The 15410-nt window shown below is 39.9% G+C and overlaps 1 protein-coding gene across 2 annotated transcripts in view; it reads right to left on the reverse strand.

Moving 5' to 3' along the window:
* kiaa0930 overlaps window positions 1–15410 on the reverse strand; it is a 504210-nt gene that overhangs the window by 462247 nt on the left and 26553 nt on the right. For both annotated transcript variants that reach the window (XR_014600168.1, XM_084049345.1), the window contains exon 2: window positions 10870–11018. Coding sequence is in view for 1 of the 2 variants with exons in the window: in XM_084049345.1 (XP_083905471.1) it covers window positions 10870–11018 (149 nt within the window). In the remaining variant the exon portion in view is untranslated. The remainder of the gene's footprint in view (window positions 1–10869; window positions 11019–15410) is intronic.

Below are 15410 nucleotides of genomic sequence, written 5' to 3' on the forward strand. Positions count from 1 at the left end.
GTCGAATAAAGAGCTGGAGAGACATGGAGACTCCTGTTACTGAACAAACACAAACACTATAGCAATGAGTACTATCAGAATATAGAGCTATTTAACACTTATTTTAACCAAAGTAAATCACTTACCCTACCTTTAACCCATTAAGACCTGGAACTGTGTCATTTTTAGATTTGGGCTAAAAAGCATTATTTTACACTTTGGGCTATTCAAAAATAGCAGATCTACAAGCTCATAGCGCGGCACCGAGTGCCGCGCTACGAGCTTGTAGATCTGCTATTTTTCAAAAAATCTTGAAAATGTGTGCAAATCTTTGAATGAATATATTTTTAAAGCGAACATTTTTAACTCAAATCTTTGCTTCTGGGGGGTCCCTGGAACAAAATATTTTGATGGGGGTCGGCGGCCAAATACATATCATTTTGGGGGTCCATGACATGAAAAAGATTGAGCACCACCGATATAGAAACATGCGTTTTTGAGAATACTGTTGAGATTTAGGAGACATATGTAGAATCGGCTTCAGGTCTCAATGGGTTAAGTACAGTACTTGAGTAAAATGTACGTGGCTACTTTCCACTACTGCATAAACCTCTCCTGTGTACAGGTCTACATACGTTCCAGAGGGGATATGTGAAGAAAAAAAAAACCCACACATGTCAAACAGATGTATGGTCCCCATACCTTATCTTGTGGGTTGAGATTGCATTGTGGGGATAAGACTGTGTACTGTAGGTGACTATAAGTATCCCCCCAACTTTGAAGGCAGGCTGTGAGTCCTGTACTACCCTACGACAACCATGCAGGTAATATAATATACTTTTCTAATGTAATACAATATATTTTACATGTATAATTAATATGTAATGTGAATTTAAGACTGTCACCTAACGTATCAGTTCACTTAGGCTGGCAGATGTGAATTTACTTGATTTCAATAAATTCTCTCCGAGATGCAACTTGATTTGGAGGCAGTGGTGGGAAAAGTACTCAAATGTTTTACTTAAGTAAAATTATCAATACTGCAACATGGAAATACTTTGTTAAAAGTAAAAGTCAGGAATTCAGAATGTACTTGAGTAAAATTACAGGTATTGGCATCAAAATGTACTTAAAGTACCAAAAGTTTATGCAGAATGTTCCATTTCAAGTTTTCAAATGTATAAACATATTTTGAAAATAGCAGATCTACAAGCTGTGAGCTTGTAGATCAGCTATTTCAAATGGCCGAAATGTATATAGGGTTAATGTATGTTTTGTAATAATAATCAAAATCTACAAAGTAACTAGTAACTAAAGTTTTCAAATAATTGTAGTGGAGTAAAAGTACAAAATTTGCCTCTGAGATCTAGTGGAGTAGAAGTAAAAGTATTGGAAATTGGAAATACTCAAGTAAAGTACAAATACCTCAAAATTGTACTTAAGTACAGCACTTGAGTAAATGTACTTACTTACTCTCCACCACTGTTTGGAGTCCAGAGATTCTGCATAGCAACAGAGTATTTTTTCATTAACAGGCTGTCTGAACTGCAAATTGCAAGCCCCTCACGATTTATGTGTAAACTACATCGGCACAATTCGCATCTATTAGTCTCCATTAACCCATTTAGACCTGGAACGCATCTGTGTCACTTTAGGTTTCTTTGGCTATTCAAAAATAGCAGATATACAAGCTCATAGCGCGGCACCGAGTGCCGCACTATGAACTTGTAGATCTGCTATTTTTGAAAAATCTTGAAAAAAAAATGTTTAGATTAGATTTTTTCCAAAAACTGTTGGGATTTAGATTTTTTTAAAGAATCGCCTCAGGTCTTAATGGGTTAATTGTACGTCTCGCTGTTACACTTTGACATCCTGAGCTTGTCTGTCTGTCTGTCTGTCTGTCTCAGTCTCTGGTTCTGTTGGCGGTGCTTGTACCCGTGGCGGTGCACTGTGTGGCCCTCTACCCCCTGGAATGTGGAGAGATCCAAGACGCAGGCGCCAGAGGCAGCGGCGTGTACAGGATCTTCCCGGCGGGACCCAACTCCCCACGCCACGCCTACTGCGACATGGAAACCGATGGCGGGAGATGGACGGTCGGTACCCCCCCACCCAGTGGTGGAAAAAGTACTCAAATTCTTTACTTAAGTAAAAGTATCAATACTGTAATATCAAAATACTCTGTTACAAGTAAAAGTCCTGAATTCAATGTGTACTTGATTAAAAGTACAAAAGTATTGGCATCAAAATATACTTAAAGTAAAATGTTTGAAAATAGCAGATCTACAAGCTCACAACGCGTCGCGATGCGACGCGTTGTGAGCTTGTAGATCGGCTATTTTCAAATAGCCTAGGTATAAAATAGGGCTAAAGTGGTTAATATATGTTTCATAACATCATAATTTATATCTGAAAAGTAACTAGTAACTAAAGTGTTCAAATAATTGTAGTGGAGTAAAAGTACAATATTTGCCTCTGAGATGTAGTGGAGTAGAAGTAAGAGTATAGAAAATTGGAAATACTCAAGTAAAGTAAAAGTACCTCAAAATTGTATTTAAGTACAATACTTGAGTAAATGTACTTAGTTACTTTCCACCACTGCCCCCACCGCAGTAGCCAAGAGAATATTTTACTCCCGAGAACCTTTACGGGTCCATTTGGTTCCATTCGTACACTCTCAGAGTTACAGAAAGAAACATAAGAGTAACCATTTAGTTCATTTTGTTGAACCTGTTGGCAGATTCTAAAAACGCCTTGTAAAAAAACAGTTTTCTGAAAAAACGTTACCGAATTGTCAGGATAGATAATGTAGATAATTTTCAGTAATAAACAAAAGGTATAAGCTCTCAAATGCTTTTTTATTTCATGTGTCAATCTACTACAGAGGCTGAGAAATACATTATAGCAAACATCTAAAATAGCATGAAGGGTATAACAATGTATAGGTTAGCAACAGGTCTAAATGGGTTAACATTGGGGAGTTAACTGTGTGTGTTTGCGTTCGATTGATGAATTCCTGTTTTGTACACAAAATGAAAAAAATGCATTTTGGGTATGCATGCTGAGGCAGCACCACTCTCTCTGCTGTGCTCGCGTTCCGTTTGAGATTATTTCGTTCTTGAGATCTTTGATCTACAGCTTCTACCGTGGATGTGTCCCTGTTCTACCCCTGACTACTGTGTGCTGCTATCTTTATGTCTTTAGAAAGCATAGGCACACACACAGGGAGACATAAGTTAAAGTGTTAACTTGGTTGACAGAATGTCACACAGCTTATTAACCCTTTAAGACCTGCAGATCAACAAGCTCGTAGCACGGCACCGAGTGCTTGTAGATCTGCTATTTTAGAAATATCGTGAAAATGTGTGCAAATCTTTGAATATATACCGGTATATATTTTTACAGCAACCATTTGTAACTCAAGTCTTTGCTTCTGGGGGTCCCAGGAACAACGTATTTTGAGATGAGGGGCCGCGGCCAAATACATATAATTTTGGGGGTCCTTGACATGAAAAAGTTTGAGAACCACTGATATAGCAACATATGTTTTAAAAGAAAAAAATGTTAGGTAGATTTAGAAGACATTTTGCCTTAATGGGTTAATATGTGTGGGCTCGTTGTACACAGAAGCAGGGATATTAATGTAAAGGGGCATTTACTGTACTGTACATAATACTGTACATTTGAAATGTATTTTGTTTCATCACTTCCAAATGTACTTGTTTATCCTGTATGAGTTCTCTCTCTTGTTTGGATGAAATTAGAATCCTGACCCCTGTTGATGAACACTTTATAGCAATGATTACTATCAGAATATAGCTAACACAGAAATATCACGTATAGCACCTTTAACTGCAGGCGTGCTGTGTTTATGTGTTCACTGCACAAACCGCTTGTTTATATTAAATTAAATGACGTGGCAATAAAGTATTTTCTGATGTCGGTTCTCCGATAGGTCTTCCAGAGAAGGATGGATGGCACAGTGAACTTCTACAGAGGATGGGATCAATATAAGTATGGATTTGGATCTGCTGCTGGGGAGCACTGGCTGGGTGAGATGTAGCTTATTCATGCATCGCTGCAAACTATCCGGAACAATCCGCTAAATCGTAATCCATCTCATTGAGGGTGTTGAAAAGTACCAGTGGAATAGGTTTTTTTGCACTCTTGAATTATGCAACACAGCATGATATGCAACTTTGTCTTCATTTTGGTCTAACGCCTTTCATCAACTTATCCTAAGAAGTTGATTAAAGGCTTCTAGGCTACAAAAAAAAAGAAAGAAAAGGTTGTCTTATAAACCTTCTTAAACAACCTATTGAACTGACTTCATCACAGAACAGTGCAGATGACTGAAGTGATTAAACCACAGTGAATAGTTTATGTTTCTAGGGTTTCAAATACAATTGTGAAAAACAGTATGAACGCGAGCTCACTACTGCCCACCAAACTGTATTTAAAAAAGTACTAGAAAGCCTGATTTAGACTTCATACGACTGTGTCACTCGCCAGAAACAGCCAATCTACAAGCTCGCAATGCAACGCGTTGTGAGCTTGTAGATCGGATATTTCCGCGACATCGTTGTAAGAGAATAGTATACTATCTATCAGAATGTTTTCACGTTGATTCATTGACGTATAAACCTTTTCAAAGCCGCCCCTCACTTATCGATTATTTCATTCATTAACCCTTTAAGACCGGGAACGCATCTGTGTCATTTTTAAGATTTCTTTGGCTATTCAAAAATAGCAGATATACAAGCTCATAGCGCGGCACCGAGTGCCGCGCTATGAGCTTGTAGATCTGCTATTTTTTATCTGCTATTTTGCCCATTGTCCAGGTCTGGACACTCTGGAGCTGTTGATGCTGAACCAGAACCAGACCTATGAGCTGAGGGTGGACATGGAGGACTTTGAGGGAGAGAGCGCCTTCGCCACCTACGCCTCCTTCTCCATCGGCAGCGAGGAGGACGGCTACAAACTCAACATCGGTGACTTCAAGGAAGGAGCCGCAAGTAAGAGAGAGAAAAAATAAAGTTTCACAGCACGGGTGGCCAGTGGTGGAAAAAGTACTTAAATGTTTTACTTAACTCTTTGACTGCCAGAGTATTTTCATAAAGTACTTTTTTTTTGTTGTTATTTTGTAATTTAATTTTCAAATAGTTTGTCTTTCTGCGTTTTTAAACACATACCACAGATCGACCAGCAGAGAGCAGTAGATTGACACCTCAATCACTCGCCGACTCGTTCGACCCCCCCCAAACAGGCCAAACAGTGTATACGTCATAAACCGGATGTGACGTTTTCGACAATCGCTGATCGGCCTTAAATACGATGTGATACACGACTACGATGACTGATCGTCACCCAGACTATAGAAAATAGAAGTGGAGCTATCCGTTCGTTTTTTATACTGTGTGAAAAAACGTGTTTTTCACTATTCTGGCCGAAAATGACTGGGGGAAAAAAAAAGAGAACCGGAAACGGAATCTGCGTCATGAAACCGGAACCCAGTGAGTCCAATGATGTAAAATAAACAGAACAGTAAAAAGTAAAAACTCGGGATTTCTCGTTCTGGCAGGGAGGGTATTCAGAAGAAACTCGGGATAACTCGGGGCTTGGCACTGAGAGAGTTAAGTAAAAATATCAATACTGCAATGTAGAAGGACAATGTAAAAGTCCAGAATTCTAAATTTACTTGAGTAAAAGTACAAAAGTATTGGTATCAAAATGTACTTAAAGTACCAAAAGTAAAAGTACTAAAATGTTTGAAAATAGCAGATCTACAAGCTTACAACGCGTCACGACGTATAGAAGTACCTCAGACTAAAACGTGTCTATGCTCATTGTCACGTTTTATAACCTCCAGTACAGTATGTGAGAGTTGAATATGTACTGCATGAATTCTATGTAACTACACCAGTTATTTATATTAGCATTTCCTTGAAATGATATTGAATTATACGTCACGGCCCTGTAGGCTACGTTGTACTGATGCTCTATGCCAGTTTTTCGTGCCAAGGACCCCCAATTAATATGTATGTGGCCGCGGACCCCCACCTGAAAATATGTTGTGCCAGGGACCCCCAGAAGCAAAAATTTTTTTTGCTGGGGATCCCCTGGTATCCCCACAAGGACCCCCTGACCCCACTTTGAGAACCGATGCTCTATGCTGTCCTGTTGCACACCTGGTATTATCATTACAATTCATATATGATATGAATAATTTCCTGTTCTCACCAATGCCAGAGGATGCCCTTAAATACCACAACGGCCAGAAGTTCTCCACCTACGATCGCGACCAGGACGACGACCGCTGGAAGCACTGCGCCAAGAAGCACGAGGGAGCGTTCTGGTTCTATTCCTGCACCAACACCAACCCCAACGGCGTGTACATGTGGGGCGAGAAGGACGCCGAGACCGGCGTCAGCTGGTGGCCCTGGAAGAAGTCTCACTACTCCGTCAAATCCATCTCCATGAAGATCAGAACCCAGGCTGCCTAGATCTGTCTGCTGACACATTCTGCAAGCTCCCATGTCCCCATAGAGCAGTGATTCTCAAACCTTTTTCATGTCAAGGACCCCCAAATTGACACTTTTTAGTCCGCGGACCCCCATTTGAAAAGATAAGCCAGGGACCCCCATAAGAGAAGATTTGTATGGCTCTAGCAGTGATTCTCAATCATTGTAATTGAAGGACCCCCCCAGTTTGACATGCATTTAGGCTAAGGACCCCCATTTAATGGCATATCCATCTCTGGGACCCCAATTCATATTGTAAAATCAATGTTAATTTAACTCTGAGAGTGTCCAAATGGAACCAAATGGACCCGTTAGGGTCCATTTGGTTCCATTTGGACACTCTCAGAGTTACAGACCCATAAGGGTCCATTTGGTTCCTATCCATCATATAGCTGGGGACCCCCTGGAACCCCCTCAAGTACCCCTGGGGGTCCCCGGACCCCACTTTGAGAACCAATGCCATAGAGCAGTGATTCTCAAACCTTTTCATTTCAAGCAACCCACGTTTGGTATGCATTATTAAGCCACAGATGGCCATAACTCTGAGAGTGTGCCAAATAGTCTATTTGTTTTTTAACTATCAACAATTTAGCTGGGGACCCCCTGGAGGTGATGACTGATTTAAGCAGTCACACCTGCCCTGAGTCAAACTGACGGATGACAGAGGGAGAGACAGACAGTCATGACATATTGTTATTTGCTCTTGTATGTGTTTTGTTATTTATTTCTATAAATAATGTAACGTATTACATCAATGGCATGGCAAGCAGTATATGTGCCCAGAAATAAACAACTTTGTGATCCTGAAAAAAAACATGGCTGTAGTCTGTGTGTACTTTGAGCCTGTCACATGTACCTTAAGTGTATGGTGTAGCACTGCATGCTACTGTAGCTCATGGTCTTCAATCCTGCCACAATCAGCTATTAAACTCTAGGGCTGGGTAGCACCAACATGGATTACATTAATCCTGGTTTATCTTTAATCTAGGGTTCAAACTAATTTTTAATCTAGCAGAGATGTGATGTACAACTTAATTTGATAAGATTAGTTTAGTTTCAGTGTCCGCCGTGATGTCTAAACTAGACTTTTTAACCAAATGTACTTCTACAAACTGTAACTGTTACCACTGCTGTTACCACTGCACTCTGTAATACCTTGTGACCAACTAGATAGTTGTGTGGCGTAGATATACGTTATGGAATGGCATAGGAGAATTTGTTGGCATTTTGAACTGAACTCGTGGAAGAGTTTGGGGCAGTAGTAGAGGACAACATTGCAGCATGAAAACACAAGCTACTAGGAGCTGGAGAAATTTGCTTCTTTTGTGATTCTGACTAAAAGCACGGCAAAACGCGCACGCGCGCGCGTGTGTGTGTGTGTGTGTGTGTGTGTGTGTTTGTCCTATTGTAGCATGAGGTTGTAGGATTTTTTTTTGGGGGGGGGGGTCATAGTTTGGACACTACTAAAAGACAAATAATACATAAAATAAACATAATAAACTTAAAATAAGAAATAAAAATAAAAAATATGTAAATATGAAAACAAATACATATACAATAGTGCTCGAAAAGGGCATAGGGTGAAGTTTAAAACATATCTAGTCCTACCCGCCGTTCTTGTTCATTGTTATTTATTGGTCAAATAACATTTAGAAAGACAATTGAAGAGATTCAAAATCTAAGTAAGGAAGAGAGGATAATGTGGTATGTGGTATGTGTTGCGCAAACAGTATCAATCAAACGGGTCAAGTCAAACGATTTCACAGAGGGGTGGGCTAGGCCGGGGTCCAGACTCCAGAGACAGAGAGAGTTGGCAAGTGTAAAAAATAATGGGAAAGATGCGTTTTCAAGGAGATTTGTGGTACCATCATAAGCTTAGACAACTTGCAATGCAAAAAAAGCATTGTTAGCTTGTAGATCAGTTATTTTTGGACACGTGAAGAAGACACCCACTCACAACACCGTTTAGAGAGGGGCTGCAGATTACACACAGACACACGCACGTCTTATGAATTGGCTGATTTGAAGTCCAGATTTAAATGGAAATTAAACCGTGAGATTGCCAAAGATTTATATTTAACCAGAATATATTTTAAATTACATTTAAATAAGGTTTAAAGTTTGGTGCAAAAAGGATTAGTAAATGAACCTTGCTTTAATCCAGTTTAAAAGTTAAACCATGTTGGTGCAACTTCTTCTTTTTTACGTCCAATGTATTTGTAAAGTTAACATAAGTATAACTAAATGCATTTGAAATTAAATAAAAATGTTACTTTTCAGGATTCCAATTTTTTTTTAAAGCTAAAATTGCAGATCTACAAGCTCAAAACGCATCGCACTGCGATGCGTTTTGAGCTTGTAGATCGGCTATTTTTGCTACTTTTGTGTGACATAGAATGACGAAGTAGTTAAAATACAGAGATAAGAGGTGTCTGCCCGACAGTATATGCAATGTGGCCCTCTGGAGTGAGTGTGGATATATAGTGGCCCTCTCCATCATCAAAGTTGCCCACCCCTGCTCTAGAGGGTTCAAGTGGTTCATTCTCTTTTGCAACCTGGTCATTATTCCAGCCCAGACTCTACTTAAAAGCAGACCCACACTCTCTCCATCTTCTGTTCTGAAGCTGAACTCCTTATTAAAGAGTATATCGTGTTCCCATCTGCACATCAGATACTCGCTCCCATTTTTCTTTCTGCCACTCATTAAAGCTCTTCTTGTCCCTATTGTCTCCTGACACGCATGTCTCTCACACTGCCTTGGCTGTGAGGATCACATGAATAATGCCTGAGTGCCTTCGCTCAGCATATTCCTTTACTATCGATGGAAGCGCACTCTGTGGTTGTAACTATTAAGTCAGACTGGGTTGTTGTCAGCTAAATGCTTAACCACTTGAAAACCCCTATAAACTTCAGTTGCCTCGTTTATTAAAGACCAGAGAACAATAAAAACATACTGATGTTTCGGATAGCAATGCTGCCTTCTTCTTCAGGGTGGTTTGCCATTAACTGAGCTGCAACATGTATCACAGTAGAGTCTCTACTAAACTCAAAAAGGAGTACATTTATCCCTGGCGTTCCTGGGCATTTTCAAAATCTTTCACATAATTTTTTTTTTTTCTAATTTCAAGATTTTTCTAAAATGTTCAAAAATAGATCTGCTGTTTAACCCATTAAGACCTGAGGCCGATTCTAAGAATATTTTTTTTTACATACAACATAAAAATATATAAAAAAACAAACATTTCTCAAAATATGTTGTTCCAGAGATCCCCAGAAGCAAAGATTTGAGTTACAAATGTTCGCTTTAAAAAATATATATATACAAAGATTTGCACACAATTTTCACTATTTTTCAAAAATAGCAGATCTACAAGCTCATCGCGCGGCACTCGGTGCCGCGCGATGAGCTTGTATATCTGCTATTTTTGAATAGCCAAAAAAAAAAAGAGCTTGTAGATCTATTTTAGAATAGCTGAAGTGTAAAATGAAGTTTAATTGTGAATTCAGTGAGTCAGGTTTGACCTACGGTATACCACTCCCTATGGCAGCCAGCTGTCTATTCAAAGAACATTATGTTCCACATCATCGTGCACTGTGCAGTGCATCTGAAACCATCGCTCATAAGACCCAGCCGTGAACCCAGTAGGACTAAACTCTGTTGGACCTATTTTAATATATATACTCATTATATACTTAGTAGTATATCCCTACATACTGTCAGTGTACATTTACTCAAGTACTGTACTTAAGTACAATTTTACTTTTACTTTACTGGAGTATTTCCAAATTGTCTATGCTTTTACTTCTACTCCACTACATCTCAGAGGCAAATATTGTACTTTTACTCCACTACAATTATTTGAAAATTTTAGTTACTAGTTACTTTGCAGATATAAATGATTAGATTATAAAACATACATTAACCACTTTAGCCCCATTTTATACCTACAAGCTCACAACGCGTCGCATCGCGAGCTTGTAGATCTGCTACTTTCAAACATTTGAGTTCTTTTTACTTTTGGTACTTTAAGTATATTTTGATACCAATACTTTTGTACGTTTACTCAAGTCAATTTTGAATTCGGGACTTTTACTTGTAACAGTAATTCTACATTGCAGTATTGATACTTTTACTTAAGTAAAAGTAAAACATTAGTATGAGTACTTTTTGCACCATTGCTAATCGATTAATACAAAAAAAAAACAATCTATTCACAAAAAAAGCGCTTCTTCGATTAATGTAAAAAGTAATTGATATAATAATCTCTAAATCGATAGTTGCAGCCCCATGACACAAATGCAACGCACTGACCACAGGCATCACAGGCAGGACTTGAACCCACGAGCGGTAAACTAAGGACACCCTACTCACTTTCTTGCCCTCGGTGTTGTCTGCGCTGACGTAGGAGAGCTTCCTGCGCACGTAGAACAGCATGTCGTCCTGCCGTGGAGATAACTTCTCCATGAAGTATGTGGAGAACATCCACGTCCAGAACACGATGCGGTCATCCTTGAAACAACCTGTCGAACACAGACACACAAAGATTTATATTATCATCACAATACCATTATCGTCTCAATATCGATAAGAAGTACAGTATTTGTTTTGATTTTGTCTAGATCGGCTATTTTCACAGAATGTGGGCCACAACAGGACACTAGTAGGGAGGCATAATATTGTTCCTACAGCGGCTGCTGTAGAAACAGTGATTTCAGACCCCGGAAGAGTAGTTTTTAAGACTTTTAAAGGCAGAACGAATTCCATTTTCTCCATAAACAGGGTGTATCAAATATGTATGAAACGATGCAGAGCCCCCCCCCTGACAGAAACGCCCGGATGATTGGTTTCTTTTTGGAACACAGTTCTTACAGTACATGACGTGAGCTAAGATTCCCCTATGGGGATTTCAACACAAAAAATAACGATGCCACCCAGGGGGATAGCGCCTTCTACAGGCATTGACGTCAGACTTCGGTGCTCTGTCAGGTATATTCTGCACATAGTAATTTAAACAACTTAAATATAGTACTTTTAGTACTGGTGACCCTATGGAAAGCGTCTCCAGAAAACACTGACTGAATCTGCAGCCTTCGTCATCAACAAAGGCTTTTTCAGCTTCACATTCATAAAATTAAATCATGGGCTGAAACCGATATATTATTCTGATATCGGTTTGACATCGATCTTCCATTTTTAAGGCCGATATGGATACGATGACCGATTAAATCGTGCATTCGTAGGCACTAGGGTTCATGTGGTTAAAAACCTGTGGATCAGGAGGGGGGTTAGTGTGCCTGAGAGAGCCATCCCCATAAAGGGTCATCTCTCATTCCACACAATGTCATCCTTTTGCCACGGTTGCCGGGCAACAGTTGCCGGGCGGCCAGTGTCTGGACTGTAGAAGGTAAGGACCCCGAGGTGCTGTGGTGCAGGTGGCCGTCGCTATCACACACACACACACACATACAACGCCAGGGATGGAGATCAAATAGGATCTGGTATTATTAGCTAGCAGCACACGCACCCTCGACACACACACACACACACACACACACACACACACACACACACACACACACACACACACACACACACACACACACACACACACACACACACACACACACACACACACACACACACACACACACACACACACACACACACACACACACACACACACACACACACAGGAGACAAGAGACATTAAGATAAGCCTCATTCGATTCATGCAATTGAAGCACTGATTGGCTAATAATTCAATATGGATGTTGCTATACGAGTGTGTGGGTGCTGCAAAAAAAAAGGAAAAAAGGGGAAACAAGCCCTAAATAGATAACATCCTAATTATTTCTCCTGTGATGTTATACTAATTATTATTGTTGCCATGTTTAAGCGCTTTTATCAACATTTCATCATTACTATCCAAGTCTGTATAGTGGTGTTATTTCATTTAACCCATTAAGACCTGGACCTGTGTCATTTTTAGCTTTGAGCTAAAAAGCATTATTTTACACTTTGGGCTATTCAAAAATAGCAGATATACAAGCTCATAGCGCGGCGTGCCGCGCTACGAGCTTGTAGATCTGCTATTTTTGAAAATTTTTGAAAATGTGTGCAAATCTTTGAATATATATATTTTTAAAGCGAACATTTTTAACTCAAATCTTCTCAAAAGCTTAACTCAAAGCTTCTGGGGGTCCCTGGAACAACATATTTTGATGGGGGTCCGCGGCCAAATACATATAATTGTGGGGGTCCTTGACATGAAAAAGATTGAGCACCACTGATATAGAAACATACGTTTTTCAGAAAGCTGTTGGGATTTAGGAGACATGTAGAATCGGCTTCAGGTCTCAATGGGTTAACAACTCATAACATAAAAAGGGAGAAGATATGTATTTGAAAGCATGCATTAGAGCCTGACTGAATCTAATTTAGCAATCTATGGATAATTAATTAGATATTGCGCTGACATATTGCTGCACATCTAAACAGGCCAAATAAAAGAAAAACGGAAATAATTATGCCTAATTTATGCTCCGTAGTACAACGGCGTCGTCGCGCCGGAAATAGCCGATCTACAAGCTCACAACACGTCGCGTCCGCGACGTGTTGTGAGCTTGTAGATCGGCTATTTCCACGGCCGTGACACCGTCGTTCAGCGTAAGAATAATTGGGGCTTGAGGTGCTGCACTATGCTGCAGTATTACTGCAGTCGAATCAAATTGCAGTGTTGGGTGTATCACCATCCAACCCCCTGTTTAACCCATTAAGACCGGGAACGCATCCGTGTCATTTTAAGATTTCTTTAGGCTATTTAAAAATAGCAGATCTACAAGCTCATAGCGCGGCACTTGGTGCCGCGATATGAGCTTGTAGATCTGCTATTTTATTGGAAAGTCCTGAAAATGTGTGCAAATCTTTGAATATATATATATTTTTTAAGCGAACATTTTTAACTCTGTTACAACTTCTGGGGGTCCCTAGAAGTATATATTTTGAGATGGGGGTCCACGGCCAAATACATGAAAAAAAAAAAGTAGGAATTAGAAGACATGTGTAGAATCCCCCAGAAGCAAAGATTTTTGTTACAAATGTTCGCTTTATATAATATATATTCAAAGATTTACCCATATGTTAACGATTCTTTTCAAAAATAGCAGATATACAAGCTCATAGCGCGGCACTCGGTGCCGCGCTACGAGCTTGTAGATCTGCTATTTTTGAATAGCCAAAGAAATTTCAAAATGACACACAGATGCGTTCCCGGTCTTAAAGGTTTAATATCATCCTGAGATTGTGATAACATGCTTTTGGCTCTAAGGGGAGCTGCAGCCGCTTATCATGACTAAAGAACATCCCATTCTTCTCCCAACACAAGCCTGTTGCTTGCGTCCACCGTTTAGTGTGATATATGACGAACGAATAACGATATTATGAACGTTTTTAATGTGCTGCATTATGGACCGCATTTCGATAAATATCCCAAGTTTTGCTGTCGTCCTTATTTGAACGATTCAACACCGTATTATATGGTTGCTGTTGGGCAGACACCTTGTATCTCCATATTTCACTTTTTAACGTGTTTTCTTTTTGGTTGAAATTGATGCCCTACTTCGTCATACAAGAGTGTCGCACAAAAGTAAGGAAAATTAGCAGATCTACAAGCGCTCGACGCGTCACATCGTGATGTGTTGATCGGCTTTTTTCACTATTCATAAATGTTTTTAATATAATGATAAAAAAAGGAACGGTTTTGGACGTACAAGGTTTCCACCCAACATTGACGATATTTAGTCTTTACTCTTTATTGAGTGATTTCAGATTGTATTCCGTCATCTCAGTACATTTGAATTCCATATTCACCTGTTTCCTAGGCTGTGTGTTTTCCACTTCCTGTCGATTTCATTGGATATCATTGGTCATCTGACCAGTTGCATTGGATTTCATTGGATCAAATCGACAGGAAGTGGAAAACACAGCCTATAGGAAACAGGTGAATACAGACAACTTTTCCAGCACTACTTGGGTGGGGTCAAAGGTTAGAAGAAACTTACTTTCTTCTAACTAAGGGACTTACTTTCATAATATTTATTTATGAGAACAAAACAAAACAAAAAGTAGGTGAAGGATTTTCAAGGTATCTCTTTCACATCACAATGACAATATCATATAAAATTATAGATGAAAATCTCTCTCTCTCTGTGTGTGTGTGTGTGTGTGTGTGTGTGTGTGTGTGTGTGTGTGTGTGTGTGTGTGTGTGTGTGTGTGTGTGTGTGTGTGTGTGTGTGTGTGTGTGTGTGTGTGTGTGTGTGTGTGTGTGTGTGTGTGTGTGTGTGTGTGTCTCAGTATTTGTCAGATGTAAGAAGGGGTGCTTCAAGGATAAAAGGTTGCTAACCACAGGTCTAAAGAGAGTTGCCATGCTGTAAGGTAAAGGTCACAGGTTCAGTTCCTGCAGCAGAAGCCGTGTAATTTTTCTAAATAACCTTTTGTGAGAGAGACAGAGAGACCACCCACCTGCTCTCTCATAGCAACAGCTACGCTCACCATGAAATGTAGAACAATAGTCGGCTTTTCAATAGTCTACTGTACGTGCAAGCCGTTTCGGTGTGTGTGTGTGTGTGTGTGTGTGTGTGTGTGTGTGTGTGTGTGTGTGTGTGTGTGTGTGTGTGTGTGTGTGTGTGTGTGTGTGTGTGTGTGTGTGAGCTGCTCTCCTGGGCAACATCAAAGCTAGCTTGTGGCTCTGATGTCAGCATCTCTTTTTATGTGTCCTGGAGCCATGCGTCTCTGAAGAGTTCAATTGCTTGTTTAACCACTTGAGCTCTATTTTATGCGTAGGCTATTCAAAAAATAGACAATCTGCAACCTCACAGCTTGTACTGCACGCACGTACCACAGCTGGTGCGCGA

This window comes from Gymnoscopelus microlampas (assembly GCF_963454915.1).
Source record: "Gymnoscopelus microlampas genome assembly, chromosome: 23".
NCBI lineage: Eukaryota > Metazoa > Chordata > Actinopteri > Myctophiformes > Myctophidae > Gymnoscopelus > Gymnoscopelus microlampas.